General features: G+C 53.5%; 1 protein-coding gene across 8 annotated transcripts in view; it reads left to right on the forward strand.

Annotated features, from left to right (window-relative positions):
* The window catches only part of RNF144A (ring finger protein 144A), a 292,455-nt gene that overhangs the window by 72,337 nt on the left and 203,059 nt on the right, over window positions 1–17,059 (forward strand). For 4 of the 8 annotated variants that reach the window (XM_040495994.1, XM_040495991.1, XM_040495989.1 and 1 more), the window contains exons 2-5: window positions 471–604; window positions 3,934–4,079; window positions 15,069–15,173; window positions 15,330–15,390. In XM_040495994.1, coding sequence (XP_040351928.1) covers window positions 3,945–4,079; window positions 15,069–15,173; window positions 15,330–15,390 — 301 coding nt within the window. In that variant the 5' untranslated portion in view covers window positions 471–604; window positions 3,934–3,944. Of the gene's footprint in view, window positions 1–470; window positions 605–1,551; window positions 1,601–3,933; window positions 4,080–15,068; window positions 15,174–15,329; window positions 15,391–17,059 lie in introns of all 8 variants that reach the window. The other 4 variants (XM_040495995.1, XM_040495990.1, XM_040495996.1 and 1 more) reach the window with 2 other exon arrangements.

Below are 17,059 nucleotides of genomic sequence, written 5' to 3' on the forward strand. Positions count from 1 at the left end.
GGTGGGGGCTGGGAGGACTCTGTGTTGAAGGGTTAGATGTCAGCCATCGTGTGGCGCATTCTGGGGTGCCGTCCAATCGGGGGCCACACTGAACAGCGGACAGTAAAGCAGGGGCCTTTGGCTTTTGTGTGCTGCTTCTGAAGGTTACCGCCGTCCCTGGCACTTCCTGAAAGACTAAGTTGATCATACAGTTTCTATGCTCGCGCCTTGTCTGTCCCTTTAGTCCATATGGGTTAATGCCCAGGGCTTTAAACCTGACACAGGACAGTGACTCCCACTTCCCGGACAGGTAAAGTGTCCCAGGAGTCCCAAATCTATTTCTTCTCACCCTTCCCAGCAAGTGGATGCGGGAGGGTACGGTGTGTAATTTTATGCAGTGAAAACAACTACAGTTTCCTAGTCTGTCCAAAGTCAGTGACCCAAGCGGCAGAACCCTTCTCCCTTCCAACGTGGGACCTCTTTACCCTCAGACCGCTGCTACAGAGCCCTCCAGAATCCGAGACTGGGCCTTTGCAACAGAGCTCCCAGCCACCTACCCCCAGCTGTCCGGGAGGGACGCACCAGTCAGCAGCCGCCGCCCACAGCTGCGACGCCTCTGGTACAGGTTTGTGATCCCTTTTAGGGCTAGCGGACCTCCATAGTCAAAATGGAATCGTCGCTCTGTACAGTGAGCTTTAAGCAATGTTACTTGAAAAAAAAATCATTGAGGAATAAAACAAAAGAAGATGTGGAGGGATAGAGAGAGAAAAAACATCTTGGTTCACGAGCCCAGGATTCAGAAAATGCTTGTGGACATTTAAAATAATAATGATGATGAGGTATGGGGAGGGGGACGGGTTCGGAGCTGACGACCAAGAAAGAATTCTTGAAGATGTGTTTGGTGCAAAAAAGGTGATTTTAGTAAAGCACAGGAACAGGACCCGTGGGCAGGAAGAGCGGCACTGGGGTTGTGAGGCGTGACGGGTTATACACTATGGAGTCGGGGGAGGTACAGTCAGGAAGACATTTCTTAAGGGATTTCCATATGCTAAAGTAGACTCCCGGGATAGCAGAGGCCTAGCTATGGTCAGGCTAAGGTGGTTTTTGCCTCTAGCAAAGCATTAGCATTAAGACACGGGGGAGTTTCTGGACTTTAGGTTATTGGTAAGATTGTCCCTTTTTTGTAGTTGTACTAAGGTGTTTGTGAACTGATGTGAACTCTTATCAGTTTAACTGTTTGTTTTCTGTCCTTTCCTTTGCTCTTGGGCACCCAGAAGTGCATGAAGAATGTCACACATATCCCACGGGGTGTGGGGGGGTTATGTGTGCCTCGACATAGCTCACTGACCCCAAGCCACCTAAGTGTTGGCCCGTTGGCTTGTAGGTCAAATTATGAGACTCCGACCAATCCAAAAGTTCCTTGCGTTTGTGTCAAAGAGTTCTTTTCAAACGACAGAAAATACACTTACTTTAGACTAAGTTGCTCCCAGTGATTAGCTTTCCGGGGAGGGGTCCTGGGTGCCGTCCCTTTCCTGCCCTGACTGCTGATCTCTCCTCTTTGTCTCTGTGCAGATTCCTGTCGGCCTCCAGTAACTACCCTCCTTTGCTTGGGCTCTTAAAGGTCAGGGTCTCCCCCTGCTTCTCCGTTATTTTTCATCACTTATGTTCCTTCGTTCTTCGTGTCTAATCCGTCTGAGTTCAAGATTCTGCAGTTACCTTCTCCCCCGCCCTGGACCCCCAGTGTAGGATCCACAGCGACGACTGGTGAAACTTGAGAAGGGAATATGAGTAGATTGTAGAAGGCAATCGTGACAACTCCTCGCCCCTGGGAGTAGCTGGCTAAATGAGACCTTGCAGGGGAAGAGGAGCGGGGGTCTCTACTGAGCATTTCCTACATGTGCCAGGTCCTGCACATGACCTCTCTCGACCTCACAGAGACCCCGGGAGATGGCGCTTCTCCACCCCCTCACCCATGGAAGCACACCGTGGCTGACGACGGTCAGGCAACCGCACCATAATTGTTCCGGACGCTCAGTTTGCCCTCAGAGCACAGAGTTTCCTGTTGCTTCTGCTGTGGTCCTGCCACGCTCGGTCCGCCTGGTGAAAACTGTTCCCTCCTGCTTTGATAGACACTCCCTGTTCCCCATGTGAAATGTAGCCTCCCTTCCATACTCAAGCTTCGTCTTCCTCATGAAGCTCTTCCAGTTTGCTGAGGAGTCTTCCACCCAGACTTACTCTCATCTTCACCAAGTGCCTTGAGCACCGATTTCACACATAAACCATATACTGCCTTATAGTATCGGTTAGCTTGCTCTTTGGCCAAGCGGGTTCCTGAACCGAATCTGAAGATGCCCCAAGGCGGGGAATTGTGTCTCCTGCATCTTTGAATCTTTCCAAGATGCTAGAATCATTTTGTGTATGTTCCGGTCGTTGGTTGGTGTTCTGATTTATTTTTGTTGTTCCTTCATGGGTTAGGTCTTTGTCATTCTATATCCATCCCTCTGCTGTAAGTATGAGGCAGGACAAGACAGATCCTCCCTTCGCGGCTTCACAAACTAGCAGGGAACGCAGGTGTCTCTTGCTGTCTACGTCATTTAGTCCCTCAGTTCAAAGGTGAGGTTGGGCAGAGAAGGATGCCAGGTTGTCTAAATCAGTTTGGATCCTGAAAGCTGGATAGTAGGAGCTCTCTCTCAGAGTTCAGATGGCTGGGGACTGCGCCTGAAGTTTTAACTGAATCGTACTCGGTTCTGAGTTTGGGGAGCACGGGCATGCTTACCTACTGCGGGTGCACACTGACTGCCGGGCTTAGATCAGGTGCCAGGGGTTCAGACTGAGAAGACGTAGCCCGAGATACAAGGATCTGTTCATTCACTCAACAGGCAGTTGTCGAGAGGTCGCTGTGGGTCAGGCGATGAGCCAGAGGCTAGAGGCACGCGCCTTCCCTGTCTTCCCCAAGCAGCAAGCAGTGGGAATCAGTGTGATAAATACAAAGAGAAAACACATGCTATCAGGAAGCAGACTGTGGGCAGGTTGGGAAGTGACCAGAGAACATCCCCGGAGGATGGGGAAGTTCCTGGGGTGCCTGGGGTTCACACCAGGCACCGTTGGATGCACTTGACCCGTGTAAATGAACAAGTGTGCCAAAGGCCCTTGCCTCCCCGAAGCTTACGTTTGAGAAAATCTGCCAGTGCTGAAGGAGGCAGTGGTGTTGGGGCTATTTGTGGGGGGGGGGCCGGGTAACACCTGGGTGTTGTGGTGTGGAAAGGTGGATTCCATTTGGAGGGGCCACACCCACTGCTTTCTTTCTTTAATTTATTATTTATTTTTTTAATGTTTGTTTTTGAGAGAGAGAGAGAGAGGAAGGGAGGGGCAGAGAGAGAGGGAGACACAGAATCCGAAGCAGGCTCTAGGCGCTGAGCTGTCAGCACACAGCCCGTTGCGGGGCTTGAACTCGTGAACACGAGATCTTGACCTGAGCCGAGGTCGGACACCCAACCCACTGAGCCACCCAGGCGCCCCTCCACCGCCTTCCCTGAGATGTTCCTGTAACAGAAACCCCAGAACAGTCCCGTCTGATCAGACTATTTTAATGGAAGCTTCTTCTCCACGCTTGCTGAGGATTTGCCCTCCTAGACGAGGTGCTCGGTTGGTGGGGGTGGGGGCGTGTCTTAGTGCCCATCAGAAGGATGGAGGGAAGGCGGCAAGGGGGTTTGCCATTTGGAGGGTAGACACGATCGTTACCCTCTGCGCGGGGGAGGGGTCACCCACAGACCCAAGGGACCCAGGGACCCCTGGTTAAAGCTCCGAGGACCCAAATGAGCTAAATCCCTGGGCCCATCGACCGCCCCTTGGCCACTCCCTGGGGCCCCATGTGGAGCCGAGAGAGGTGACTCCTGCCTCGGTTCTGCTGGAGGCCACGCGGGGGTCTGACGCCCTGTGCTTCTCTCGTTTCAGACTGTTCTGCCATGACCACAGCGCGGTACCGGCCCACGTGGGACCTGGCCCTCGATCCGCTGGTGTCGTGCAAGCTGTGTCTCGGGGAGTACCCGGTGGAGCAGATGACCACCATCGCCCAGTGCCAGTGCATATTCTGTACTCTGGTTGGTCCTTCCGGAGAAAACCACTATTGGAAGGAATTTCGGGAGGAGGCCTCCGCTTTTCGGTTTTAGCGGCCCCCGGCAAATCTCTGACCCCACCCTTGCCAGCGACCGAGTCTGTCACGCGGTTGCTGAAGGAATCCTCCTTCAAATCAGTCGGGCACCCGGGTAGATGGCCGTCACAGGTGCTCGTGATCCAAAAGTGATCAAACAGAATTTTAGAAGCTAGTGATGATGCAATTTAGAAGACCTGATCACGGCGCGTGCTCGCCTTTCCAGAAGGGAAAAGCTTCACCTTACCTCATTTTTTAGTTTTTTTTTTTTTTTAAGTTTATTTATTTATTTTGAGAGAGAGAGCGTGCGAGCAGGAGTGCAGGAGGGGCAGAGCGAGAGGGAGAGGGAGGGTCCATACTGCCAACTCAGAGCCCGATGCGGGGCTCGAACTCACTAACTGCGAGATCAGGACCTGAGCGGAAATCAAGAGTCAGACGCTTAATTGACCGAGCCCCCCAGGCGCCCCTACCGTTCCTCATTTTAAATTGAATTGTACAGTTCTGTGCTTGAGGTTACAAGAGTGCTGACCTAGTGATCGTGCACAGGTTGAATATTCAGCTATTCGCGTCACCTTTCGCTGGTGTGGTGTTAGAGGGGATGTTGACATCCCGTTTAAATTTCCGCAGATTGTCTCCAGCACTATTTGGGGGCCAGATGATCTGCTGGTAGTGATTATAGGGACCTCTCTTTCCATCAGGCCTAACTCAGACCCAGCATCTGACCCTTCGGAAAGGGAAAATGAGAGTGTAGGGGTTTATTTTCAGATCATCTTAATTGAATTCTACTTGATGGTTCTTCCCATTCAAGGGGGGGGGGGTGAAAGTCCAGAAAAGAAAAAAAGAACTGTTTTCTTCCAACTATAAGAAACCAACGAAGTTGCTTCTGAATTTAACCGCGTTATAAATGGACCATCTGGGTGGCCTGCCTGTGTATGTTTCAGATGTCTAGGTTAGTACGGGGCACCAGCTGGCTGTCCCTGGCCTTCTGCAGGAGATGTGATCTTCCTTCCTGGCCACGCTTCACAGGCCTTATTTCGCTTGTCTCCTGATGTCCCTGGGGCACCGGCACCTTCAATGTTACCATCTCCGTTTCACAGAGGGGGAGATGAGCTCGGCAAACATTTATGTCTCCATCTTCTGACTTGGGCTTGAACCAGCCGCTGGCTTTCCGAGGGGCTGGAACCCCCGGATTTACTCAGGACTCATCATCAGTAATCGCTAAAGGGTCGCTGGCCTAAACTGCAGTGAGTCTGCGTTGGTGTTGACGTGCGAGAAGTGTGTATCGTTAAAGCCTCAGGAAAGTCACTTCAACCAGGGGGACGGGAAATTGCTTTTGACCTTTTCCTGAAATGGCGAAGGATGGGAGGGAGGGGGACGCGGGAGGGGCGGACTGACAGACCTCCAGCCGCTTACTGCAGCGTGTTGGACTCCTTTTCATTTCTAGGGGAAACGCCAGGATGGGGGAGAAAGTCTGGGTGGATTAGAGAATCCGCTTTGTGGACATCGCCTCCGTCTTGGCGGAAGCAAAGTCTTCCTCTGTCTCCACCAGTGGAGTCCAGTCCCCTCTGCCCTGCGCCTCTGGGCGGCTTTGCTGTGTCTCCGTCACCTGCTCCTTCCCTGGCCTTTTACCCGCTTTCGCTGCTGCTGTTTGGGGTTTCTGTTCGTAGAGAATTGTAGGAAAAACAAGCAACTCTAATTCACATCAAATGCTTAATGTAAGCCAGGGGACTTTGAAAGGGGGAAAATAGCTCTGTTCCCTCAAAGACGGGGTACCTGCAGCTCTCGGAGATGGCGTGACAGCAGAGATGTTTTTTTCACCCCCAGGTATTAAAAATTAAAATGTTGAGAACAGTTCCGCTCGTTTCTGCAGCGTGAATAGGGGAAGCAGGTGCGTGTTGACCGACCGAGAGTGGGGCAGGTGCCCACGCCCCATTTCTTCCCGGTGTGGGGCCTCACGTCACCCCAACCCACCGCCACGGCCACAGCCAGGGAGTTGTGATGTCCCGGGGGACAGACGTGGGGATGTGGGAAAGAGCGAAGAGAGAAAATTGTGCGAGACCAGAGGACGCCCTCTTAATAAATAATCACGGAAGAGTTACACTTAAGTTCTGAGGTACATTGATTTTGAGGAGGAAAGGGTTCATGGGGAAACTGACTCTACAGTCTGGCGTCTCTGCCTTGAAATTCAGGCTCTGTTTCCGACCTCGTAGGCCTCTTCGCCACATCCGTATATGCTGTTCCCCAGGAGTTAATGGTGGAGCCCATCCCGGAGCGGTATGAGACTCGTGGTCTGTGTAGTTGATGCTCTTCCTACAGTGGCCAAACGATGGCAAACTGTGGCACACAGAAAAGTTGGCCTGACTGGAAGAAGGTCAAAAAGCAATTTTGACTGGTCAAAAGCAATTTCCTGTCCTCCTGTCCCACTACTCTGGACCCCACGCTTTCTGCCTCCTGTGTGGCCGTGGCCGGGCGTGGGAGGTGGATAACCCAAGGCTGCCCTCAGAGCACCCACTTTCCAGGCAGGTAGCACATTGCTCGTCTCCCCCTACGTCTACACTGCCGATTTCCGGTCGGGAGCCCCTCCAGGCCCCACCGGCTATGTCACCTGTTATGCTTTAGAAAGCAGTGGAAACCCCAGCAAAACCCTCCCCGTCTGGCCCCATCACACCATGACACCCCCACTTTTGCATGCCTGCCGTGATGGCTCTGTCCACACTCACGTGTCCTTCAATAGCTAGTTCAAGTGACCCGCTCTGTAGTTGAGACTCTTCTTGAGTGGAAATGCCACCGTGCAGTTGGGTCCCTCCCTTTTATCCAGCCTCAAAGCTCCGTTCCTGACTCTCTCTGTCCACTTCCTCTATTCCTACGCTCAATGGTTCCAAACTGTCGGAAGCTTCCAGCTCCTGTTATTTTCTGGTTCCTTTCGTCCAACTGTGTTGTCGCGATATCTGCTTACCTACACCCTCCACTAGAGGAGCAGGGATTTGGTTTTGTGTCATTGTCCACAGAGTGGAGCTCACACAAAATGTTTGTTGCTGGAACGGCAGGCAGCTTGGGTTCTAAAATGGCTCAGGTGTTTCTCTGACTGTTCTCTTGTTCGCTGTCACAACTACTCTTGCTCGGATCCTGCCTCTCCTTCTCTGAGACGAGTCTGAGAAATGTTAGTGTCTTCAGAGTTAGAGGAAGCTACCTCTGGCTCGCCCCAGGGTAGGAGCGAATCCTGGGAAGTAGTTTTCAAAGGGTCCTGCAGTTCAGGGTCTCTATTCAAACCAGAGTCTACAGGGGAGACTGAAACCATGTGAAGTGGTTGAACACAGGCCTGCTCTGCCAGTATAGTGTTTGGGGGCCACGAGCCCGGTGGATTATCTCTGTCCCAAGTGCTCTGAGCACCCTGGGCCTCTGAGGGGCACAGACTCCCGGCCTCTTCTCCGTGGGCTGGGGGCTCCGTGGTGTAGAGGGCCTCTTCCTAGTCTGGGGTCTCTAGATGGGAAAAGGCACACTTGCAGGCTGAGGTGCCTTGGGGCCCAGGGCTGAGAATGGACCAGAGGGCTGGGGCTTCCAGCTGCCAAGGTGACAGGCATGTGGACACGTAGCTCTGCAAGGCCTTTCTGTGTCGATGTGGCCCACATGCTTCCTGATCTGCATTGCCTCAAGGCGTCACCCAGACCCCTCGGATTCTCTGTCCACGCCGCTCACAGGCATGCCAGTGTGGTTTTTGTTGTAGGGTCCCCCTGAAGCTCTACCTGGTGGATAGAAAAGGATAGGGAATAACATTTGTTAACTGCTGGTGACTTACCACATACACCTGTCATAAAACCCTGTGACGTGGGCAGAATTCTCCCATCTCACGAGGGGCCACTGCAGCCCAGAAAGACGAAAAGGCCTGTTTAGACTGGCCACTTGCACCCAGACGTGATGCTTATCCACCAGCGGCCCCTAAGACGACGCCGACTCCTGGCGCCTGCTTTTCTGGGGAACTTCGCACAGGGCTAGAGGGCCGCTCTGGACTCATCCGCGTGCTGCCCTCTAGGTCATACATCCCTGGATCCTGGCACCTTCCAACCCAGAACGGGCACTCGGAGCCTGCTTTCTCTGTCTCCGTCTTGTGTAGTTGACTCTCCATCCCCAGGCCCGCCTCTGTGTTCGCATCCAGGAGACCCTTCCAGGTCTGTGGCAGGTGGGGTCCTGGGCAAGGTGCCCGGATGGATCCACCCACCCATCTTCCCGGCCCCTTCTTATCTGAGGTAAAGAACAAACAAACCGTTGGTATCGCCATTTGATGGAATCATCCTCAGTGGTGTGGACAGAGGAGACCGCGTGGCCTGAAGAGGTGGGATGAGCGGCCTCTCCCTCTACTGGAATGAGCCCTCAGGCATCCCCAGCTCTGAGCAGTTGCACCGCTTGGGTCCTCAGAGTCATATACGTGCACCCCCTTCTCTCACAGGCCTTTACCCCACACACGCGTGATCCCAGAGCCGCACTTAGAAGCATGCGGACTCCCTTTGGCAGACGTCCCCCCCCCCCGGGGCTCATCTGTTCTTGCACGGTTTTGGCTTCTAGACTTTGCTCCGGGGTGAATCTGAATTTGTTGAGTGGATGGCATGCTGGCCTCTTAGTGTTCCCACCTCTAGTGTACGTGTTAACCCCATCCCACCAGACACCTCTGACCTGCCTTCTTTGTGAGGAAGGTGAGGTTTGGTCACTCAGTTTTGCCCCTCTGTGGCTTTGGTTTTTCACATTCAGCAGGTAGAAAGCGTCGTCCACACTTGCTGTTTCCCTTGCAGCTTATTTCCAGGTGTGGTGGGAGGAGGGTGTGACCTCTAGGGAGGAGGCTGTGCTTCCCGGAGGAGGATGTGCTCCCTGGAGGAGGGTGTGCTCCCCAGAGGAGGGTGTGACCTCTAGGGAGGAGGCTGTGCTCCCTGGGGAGGAGGGTGTGCTCCCCAGATGAGGGTGTGCTCCCTGGGGAGGAGTGTGTTCTCCCCAGAGGAGGGCGTGACCTCTAGGGAGGAGGCTGTGCTCCCTGGAAGCAGCTGTGCTCCCTGGGGAGGACTGTATGCCCCCTCGAGGAGGCTGTGCTCCCTGGGGAGGAGCGTGTCCTTCTTGCAGGAGGGTGGTGCACTCTCTGGGACCTGTCCACTCCCCTCGGCCTCTGCACCAAGGAAGGGAGTGCAGGAGCGCCCGGTCAGTCACTGTGCAGGAGAAAGTCCTCCTTCCCCTGGGGTATCCGTCCTGCGGAGAGCAGCAGTGCCCAGGCTCCCGAATCCCCAGCAAGCCCACAGGTTGTCAGAGCAGGATGAGGCCCCCTTCAGGCCATCCTAACTGTCACCTCCCGGCTTCCCTCAGCCCTAAACTGCACCCCACTCTGGGACCCGCCTCATCGGAGCCCACCAGGCACTGGGCACGGCCCGGCTCTCGGAACGTCCTCCGGCGCTCCGTCCACAGGGCTGCCTGTGCCTCGTGCGGGACCCCGGGGGATGCCGCGTTTCGATGGTCAAGTTTTCCAGTCCCTAGTGGCTTCAGGCCGGGCTGTAGGATGTGCCCAGTTCCCGACCCGTGAGCTGTCACCACCACCACTGCCCGAAGCCGGAGCGCCACGTGGCCCTGATGGGGACCGTGGGCCTGAGCTGTTTTACCTGGTCTCCCTTCCCCGCTCAGGTCTCCCCTACCCCCGCTGAGACTGGGTTGTCGTGATGTAGCCTTTGATGGGGCAAGTCCAGTCCAGCCCCAGGTACTCTGTTTGATGCCCCCGGTCATCAAGACAGCCTTCTGGCGTTGCGTGCCTCGCGTGGACCTGACACGGGGATGGACACTTCCTTCTCTGCCGGACTGTGTTGAATGAGCAGCCGCCCCGTCCAGGACGGTCCTCACGTCACCCGCAACTGGCTCGTGTCTCTCTTTGCTTTGATTGTTGTGAAGTGAGGGCCCCCCAAGCTTCCCCCTTGCCCCCACGAAGCTCCAGCGGTCCTTGTCACCAAAGCAGGTGCTCCGTGCCTACTGGCTGAATCGACCTAGACCCCAGACATGTGACAGAGCCGTGCCTGAGGGCCTCCACCTTGGTGCTCTGGAAGGAGAGGGTTCCAGGCCAGTCTGTCGCTCCGCGTCTTTACCCGGCATCTGTAATCACAAGCCTACGAAGGGCTATAGGACGCCCGTGTCCCTGCGTGGGGGCCAGCCGTGCACTGATACCCGAGGGGGCAGTGGCTGCAGGCGGCTACAGAGCTGAGACCCAAGGAAGGCGTGTGGTGCCCGCCCGCCCGGTGACCGCAGCCGCCGCAGGTTGGTCTGGTGGCTGGAGCGGGTTTGGCGGCAGGCTTACCCCGGGGGGCTCGGGGAGGTGAAGCTCCTTGCTCACATCTGCCAAGTTGGTAAGCTGGGATGTGAAGCCAGCTGTGCAATTCCGGGGTCCTTGCCCTTCAAACAGTGCTCACTGGGGCCCCACCGCCGTTATGTGGACCTGCCTGCACGTGATGTTCCTAAGTAGTGGATCCCTGAGGAGCATTGGCTCCTCGGGTCCCTCTGAGCACAGTTTCTGGAGTTTTCTCCTGCTCTCAGGATCTTCCACAGCTGCCAGGCCCTCAAGTGAGAAAACACACAACCTTCAGACTTGCTGTAGCTGAGGCAGGGCCCTGCGTCTCTGTGGCCCGCTTCTGCTCGGCGGGAAACGGATTGCCGTTCCTCTTTGGAACTGGGTTTCAGGCTGTTGGAAGACGAAATGGAAAAGGAAATTCCTGGAACATTCTGTGGCTCTCGACACCTCCCCTCCCTCCTTCTGCCCTTTGTGCAGCAGACACCCCCTTTCCTGGGATGTCCTTGTCCCAAAGGAAATTCCTGGAACATTCCGTGGCTCTCGACACCTCCCCTCCCTCCTCCTGCTCTTTGTGCCGCAGACACCCCCCTTCCTGGGATGTCCTTGCCCCTCTGGCCAGCATGTCACCTCTGGGAGCCTTCCTGACCCCGTCCGGGTGGGGCCCCTGTCCTCCCACTGGGACGTCGGGCACAGTGCACGACTATGACCTGCAGATGAGCCCCTCCCCCCCGCAGTGGCTGTCCGGGGCTTGGTGTCTGGGACCGTCCTTGCATCTGAGCGTCATGGGCACATACAGATACATTCCTGGCTGACTCAGACCTTGCCAGTTTAACCAACTGAGCCACCCAGGCGCCCCTAGACTTTGCCAGTTTAAAGAACATACAATTCTCCGTTCTAACAAAAACACTGATGAGGTCACTGAAGATGCATAATAGATAATTACATTTGAAAGGGTTGTTAATTGAGGAAGAAGGCAGAAATTAAAATCCAGAAACAAAGACTCACCTGTCTGGACTCTGGCACGCGTGAGTCCCTGCTCCCTTACTTACAGAGTATGCCTTTGGGGCCATTCTGAGCTTCCCCCAGCCTTTTTCTCATCTGGGAAATGGAAGGCTGTGGGTAGTGGGCTAACAGCTAACGTGAAGACCTTTGATCACTGGGAGCTATAATTAATATGATAGCAGGAAGTCCATTGATATCTGCTTTTGTACTGCGTAGTTGACTGAGCTTCTCTGCCCATTTTTGTGTGTGTCTTTTAAGACATCTTTTAGCTATTAAATTGAAAACCATGACTTGTGAGTCATGACCCACTGAGTATCTGGAAGAAGACCGGGCTTGTTTTCAGTGGATGGTTGGTCAGACACTTAGATCATCTCTCTTTATGTAGTAAACAAATTGATGCTCCCAGAGCATACTCGTTATAATCATTTTGCAAACAGCACAGATGCATCTGAGGGGCCGGGGATGTTCGCTCCCAGCCAGACGTGACACAGTCATCGTTGCTCCATGCAAAGTCTGTTGTGGTTTTTTTAAATGTTTTTATTTATTTTTGAGAGAGAGAATCAGAGACAGAGCATGCGCGGGGGCGGGGCAGAGCGAGAAGGAGACACAGAATCGGAAGCAGGCTCCAGGCTCCGAGCCATCAGCCCAGAGCCCGTCGCGGGCCCGTGAGAGCATGACCTGAGCCGAAGTCGGTCGCTTGGCCGACGGCGCCACCTCGGCGCCCCAAGACAAACTGATTATAAACCGTAAACGAATCCTCTTGTGGCTACGGTTTTAGTTTGTTTTTATGCCCGTGACTGTAGGAAACACGCACAGGTAGACCAAGCGCAGGAAACGGCAGTCGCTGTTTGCTTGGCTCGGGCCGCATACCAGGAATTGTGTCGGGCGCTTTGACGTTCTTTCTTTCAGTCCCCAGAGCCCAGCAAGCGGGGCATCCCTATTTTATGGCTGAGGGAGCTGCGGCCCGAACCCGCCAAGGAGCCCGGCCGTGGCCTCTGCCTACAAGGATTCCGTGGGTCTGTCTGGCTCCAAAAGCCTGCAGTCTTTCTCCCTCCGCGTGTGGCACGAGCCGTAAACAGGACATTCCACGTTCGCCCTGGCTGTAAACACACCATTGCTGCGAGGGTCGTGGCCGCCGTGCCGCGACATTGCCGTTTCCCCGAGCAGCTGCTGCGACGGGGCCCGGGCCCACCGGAGGCTCCGTGTGACTGCTCCCTCTTCCTCTGCTGTTCCCCCGCTTGTGACGTTGGTTCCGATGAGTGGACCCCCGGGACCACCCTGTGCCTCGTTGCGGGGCTCATCCACACCTGGTTCTCCGGGAGCTCTCTTCCCAGCCGTCGTGCCGGTAAACTGTCTGCGGTCTGTGAGTGACAGACGTTCGGAGCGACTGCACTCACGGGGGGCCCGGGCAGGACAGAGGAGGGCACGCTGAACTCGGGGCCGGGGTCTGGGCACCAGCGTGGCAGGTGACAGGTGAAGCCACGCGTTCTGTTTAGCGCTCTGGAGGGAGGCTCCGGGGAATGGCTCCTTCCGAGGATGACCTTGATTGGTATTTTTAAGAGAAATTGCTACCTGGGGTCTGTCGTGGACGACGTATCCTGATATGCTACGACGGTGGAAATTACCCGTTTACATCAAATTATTCTTTACATAATCAGGCATACGCTGCTTTCCACACGGTCTTCTGGATTCTCTTGAGTGAAGTTCTTACAGCTCCACCAGGAGGTGGGCTAAAGCGCCCCAAAGTGCAGGTCGGGAAAACGAGGCTGGTAGGAGGAGAGGAAGACTTAGCCTGGGCATAGGGACAGTTGAGGCACACCCATTCAATGACCACGCATCCTTCTAGGGAAATGCAGAACACGTCTGGGGGGAAGTGGAGGCTTGGGAAACATAGCTTATGGGCTTTTCTCGATGAATCACTATTACTTTTAATAGTGTTATTATAACAGTGGTGTTGGCCTCATGAACCCCAAATATTGAACTGGGCTGTGATCGCAAGTTGATTTGAGGATATGCTGTTGTCATTTTTACACTGGTTTCTCTTCACTTAATGGCCCCAGGTTTAGCACTCTGAGTTCTTCTCTGAGCTCTTCAAAGTCTGTCTCTGTTTACTTTTGGTAGTGAGCTTATTGGGGAAGGCTATATCTTTTCTTTTCTTTTCTTTTCTTTTCTTTTCTTTTCTTTTCTTTTCTTTCTTTCCTTTTCCTTCTTTCTCTTTTTTCTCTCTCTCTCTTTCTTTCTTCCTTCCTTCCTTTTTCTTTCTTTCTTCCTTTCTTTCTTCCTTTCTCTTTCTTTCTTTCTCTCTGTCTTATTCTTTTCTCTCTTTTTCTTTTTCTCTATTTCTTTCTCTTTCTCTCTTCCTTCCTTCCTCTTTCTTTCTTTCTTTCTTTCTTTCTTTCTTTCTTTCCTTGTTTCTTTGTTCTTTCTTTCTTTCTTTCTCTCAATGTTTATTTATTTACTTTGAGAGAGAGAGAGAGAGAAGGAGAGGGAGAGAGGGAATCCCTAGCAGGCTCTGAACTGTCAGCACAGAGCCTGACTCGGGGCTCAATCCCACAATCTGGGAGATCATGTCCTGAGCTGAAATCAAGAGTCAGATGCTGAACCGACTGAGCCACCCAGGCGCCCCCATGTTTTTTCTTTTAATTGGGCTTTATAATGTGCTTTGCAGGGGAGTGTGGGCTTCCCAGGCTGGTAGACCGAAGCAGGAGTAAATCGGCACGGGGTACACCCTCATCATCCTCGCTAGAACCCTGCTGTGCCCCCCGCTTTTTCTGTTTGACTGACCTGAGACTTTGCAACAGTCCACCCCATAGGTGAGGTTGTAGTAAGTTATCACTGAGTAAGCGGGGTGTCGGTGAGTAAGGATCGGCAGAGGGTCCTAAGGGGGAACGTGGGGGCATTTCTGAGTCGAGATAGGCTGGGCTTGAATCTGGGCTCTGCCCTGGCTATCTGGGTAAGCTGGCAAGTTCCTTTGGTGACTCAGTGTTCACACCTGAAATATGGGACAGTCATGCCTGTCCTGTATGAGTGTTCTAAGGAGTAGGGGTGCCTGGGTGGCTCAGTCGGGTAACGTCCAACTTCAGCTTGGGTCATGATCTCGTGGTCTGTACATTCGAGCCCCGCATCGGCCTCTGTACTGACAGCTCAGATTCTGTGCCTCCTCCTCTGTCTCTCCCTCCCCTGTGCACACACACACACACACACACACACTCTCTCTCTCTCTCTCTCTCAAAAATAAATAAACATTAAAAAAAAAATGTTCTAAGGAGTACATGAAACAATGCAGTATAAAGGATTGAGTCCGGTGCCCGATGTCTAATATGTATTTGAGAAATATTCCTTCCCGACCTTCCTCCTCCTGTTAGACTCACTGGCTTGGTGTTTGCTGAGGTCGTGTGCAGAGGTCCCACCCGCAGCCATTCTGTGACCAGCATGGCACAGGGGGCGCCCCATCAGTACTCGAGGGAATAAAACCTCTCATTCGGTGGTTGCTTTGGGCGACCCAGGGAAAATACGAAACCGTAAGGGAACAACGTGCTTGATTCATCACCTCTTCTGCACCTGCTGAGTTTTCTCCCTTAAGGAAGTAAAGATGTTTACAGATACTTCTCTGATTTTTTTTCCTTTCAGTGCCTGAAACAGTATGTCGAGCTCTTGATCAAAGAAGGATTGGAAACTGCGATCAGTTGCCCCGATGCCGCCTGCCCTAAGCAAGGCCACCTGCAGGAGGACGAGGCACGAGCCCCCGAACAAATCCGGTTTTTAACGCGTGCAACTGTGCCCTGCTTGGTTGGCTTTGCGGGTGCCGTGGGTTCGGTTTAGGCTGACCTGGTATCATAGTCTAGCCCTCGGCTCGTTACACTTCTTGTTTGTGTTTTTTTTTCTTTCTAGATCGAGTGCATGGTGGCGGCTGAAATTATGCAAAGATATAAAAGGCTACAATTTGAAAGAGGTAGGTGGCCTAGCATATTAGCCGGTGATGATTCCTGTGATAGAAGAAAGGTAACGCGGCGGGGAGAGCGCTTCTGGTGGATAGGATTACGCATCATTTGGCTACCACAGTGAGAGAGTCCATTTAATTGGATTTCTGAAATGTGTCACTCTCAAAAACATTTTTTTTAATGTTTATTTTTGACAGAGAGCACGTGCCAGCTGGGGGAGGGGCAGGGAGACAGGGCGAGAGAGAATCCCAAGCAGGCTCCTTGCTGACAGCACAGAGCCCGACGTGAGGCTCGATCTCACAAACCGTGAGACCATGACCTGAGCCAAAGTCAAAGTCGGATGGACGCTTGACCGGCTGAACCACTCAGGCACTCTGTGAAATTTGTCACCTTGAATTCTCTGCAGAGCTCACAGTTGGAAGGACTGTTGTTGGGTCATAAGGTCATTTGGTCATAAGAAGGATTCATGAAACATAACTCGTTTACAGGAATTTGGCCTTAGGGGGTGTTCTAAAGAGATTTCACCCTCACAGGGTGTTGTTATTCTTCAGCTGGGTTAGGACTAATAGTTTGAGGACCAAATTCTGGGACCTACGCAGAATTTAAAAGATCCAAAGGCACACAAGGAAGTTCTGAGACCAAGCATAGGTGAGTTATGATGACTGCCATCCAGACAGGAAAGCACCCTGGTCCTCCACATTCACTGTGCACCTGATGCTGAGTCCCTGGTCTCAGTAAGTGTCCGGACAGCCCTGCTGGTTGTCGTCATGTGTGAACAGGACACCCCAGAGACTAACTAGCTCGCCTGATTTCCACCTCTAGTGGGTGGGGCGCGGTGTGGACCAGATCCCCCTCAGGCCCCCAGAGGGCCCTGCACAGCCCTCGTGGTGGGAGCCGGACCTGCCGTAGACCTCGGGGTTCTCCAGGAGCACGGTGTGGCATGTGCAGAGCAGCGACGGCGTCATTTTCGAGGTGGCCGTCGCAAAGCGTTCACACGGGTTGGACATCCAGGACTGGTCTTTAGCTTTGCTCTCTGAAGTGTGCCAGGGTCATCAGATGATGTTCTAAAGAGCCCATCAATTCCATTTGCCTTCATTTGCATATATGTCCTGGACCTTGGGCTCCTCTGAAAAGGAGCAGAATAACAGATGTGGGTAGGTGACGCTCCTTACGCAAAACTTCACTGTGCAGATAACGCATCCGAACTCTGACCTCAGCTCAGGTTGGAATGGTCCGAGCATGCCCTCCCCTCTTCCCGGTCTGGTACCCAGAGCCTGGTCTGCATCGGGCACGCTCACGACTGAGACACAACCCTGGGAAACACCATCAAGATGGGACTGGAAGGCAGAAGGGACCAGAGCAAAGTGTCAAGAGATTCCCAGCTTAGCTGAATGTGGAAAGTTTTTTCTTTTCTTTTTTTCCCCCATGTTTATTTTTGGGAGAGAGAGCGAGTGCACAAGAGTAAGAGAGCAAGCCTGAGCCAGGCAGGAGCAGAGAGAGGGGACAGAAGATCCGAAGCAGGCTCTGGGCTGACAGCAGACAGCCCAATGCGGGGCTCGAACTCGCAAACCATGAGAGCATGACCTGAGCTGAAGTTGGACACTCAACAAACTGAGTCACCCAGGTGCCTCTCCTCCTTCTCCTTCTCCTTCTCCTTCTCCTTCTCCTTCTCCTTCTCCT

The sequence above is a fragment of the Herpailurus yagouaroundi genome, unplaced genomic scaffold, assembly GCF_014898765.1.
Source record: "Herpailurus yagouaroundi ecotype Mexico unplaced genomic scaffold, PumYag 188, whole genome shotgun sequence".
Taxonomy (NCBI): Eukaryota; Metazoa; Chordata; class Mammalia; order Carnivora; family Felidae; genus Herpailurus; species Herpailurus yagouaroundi.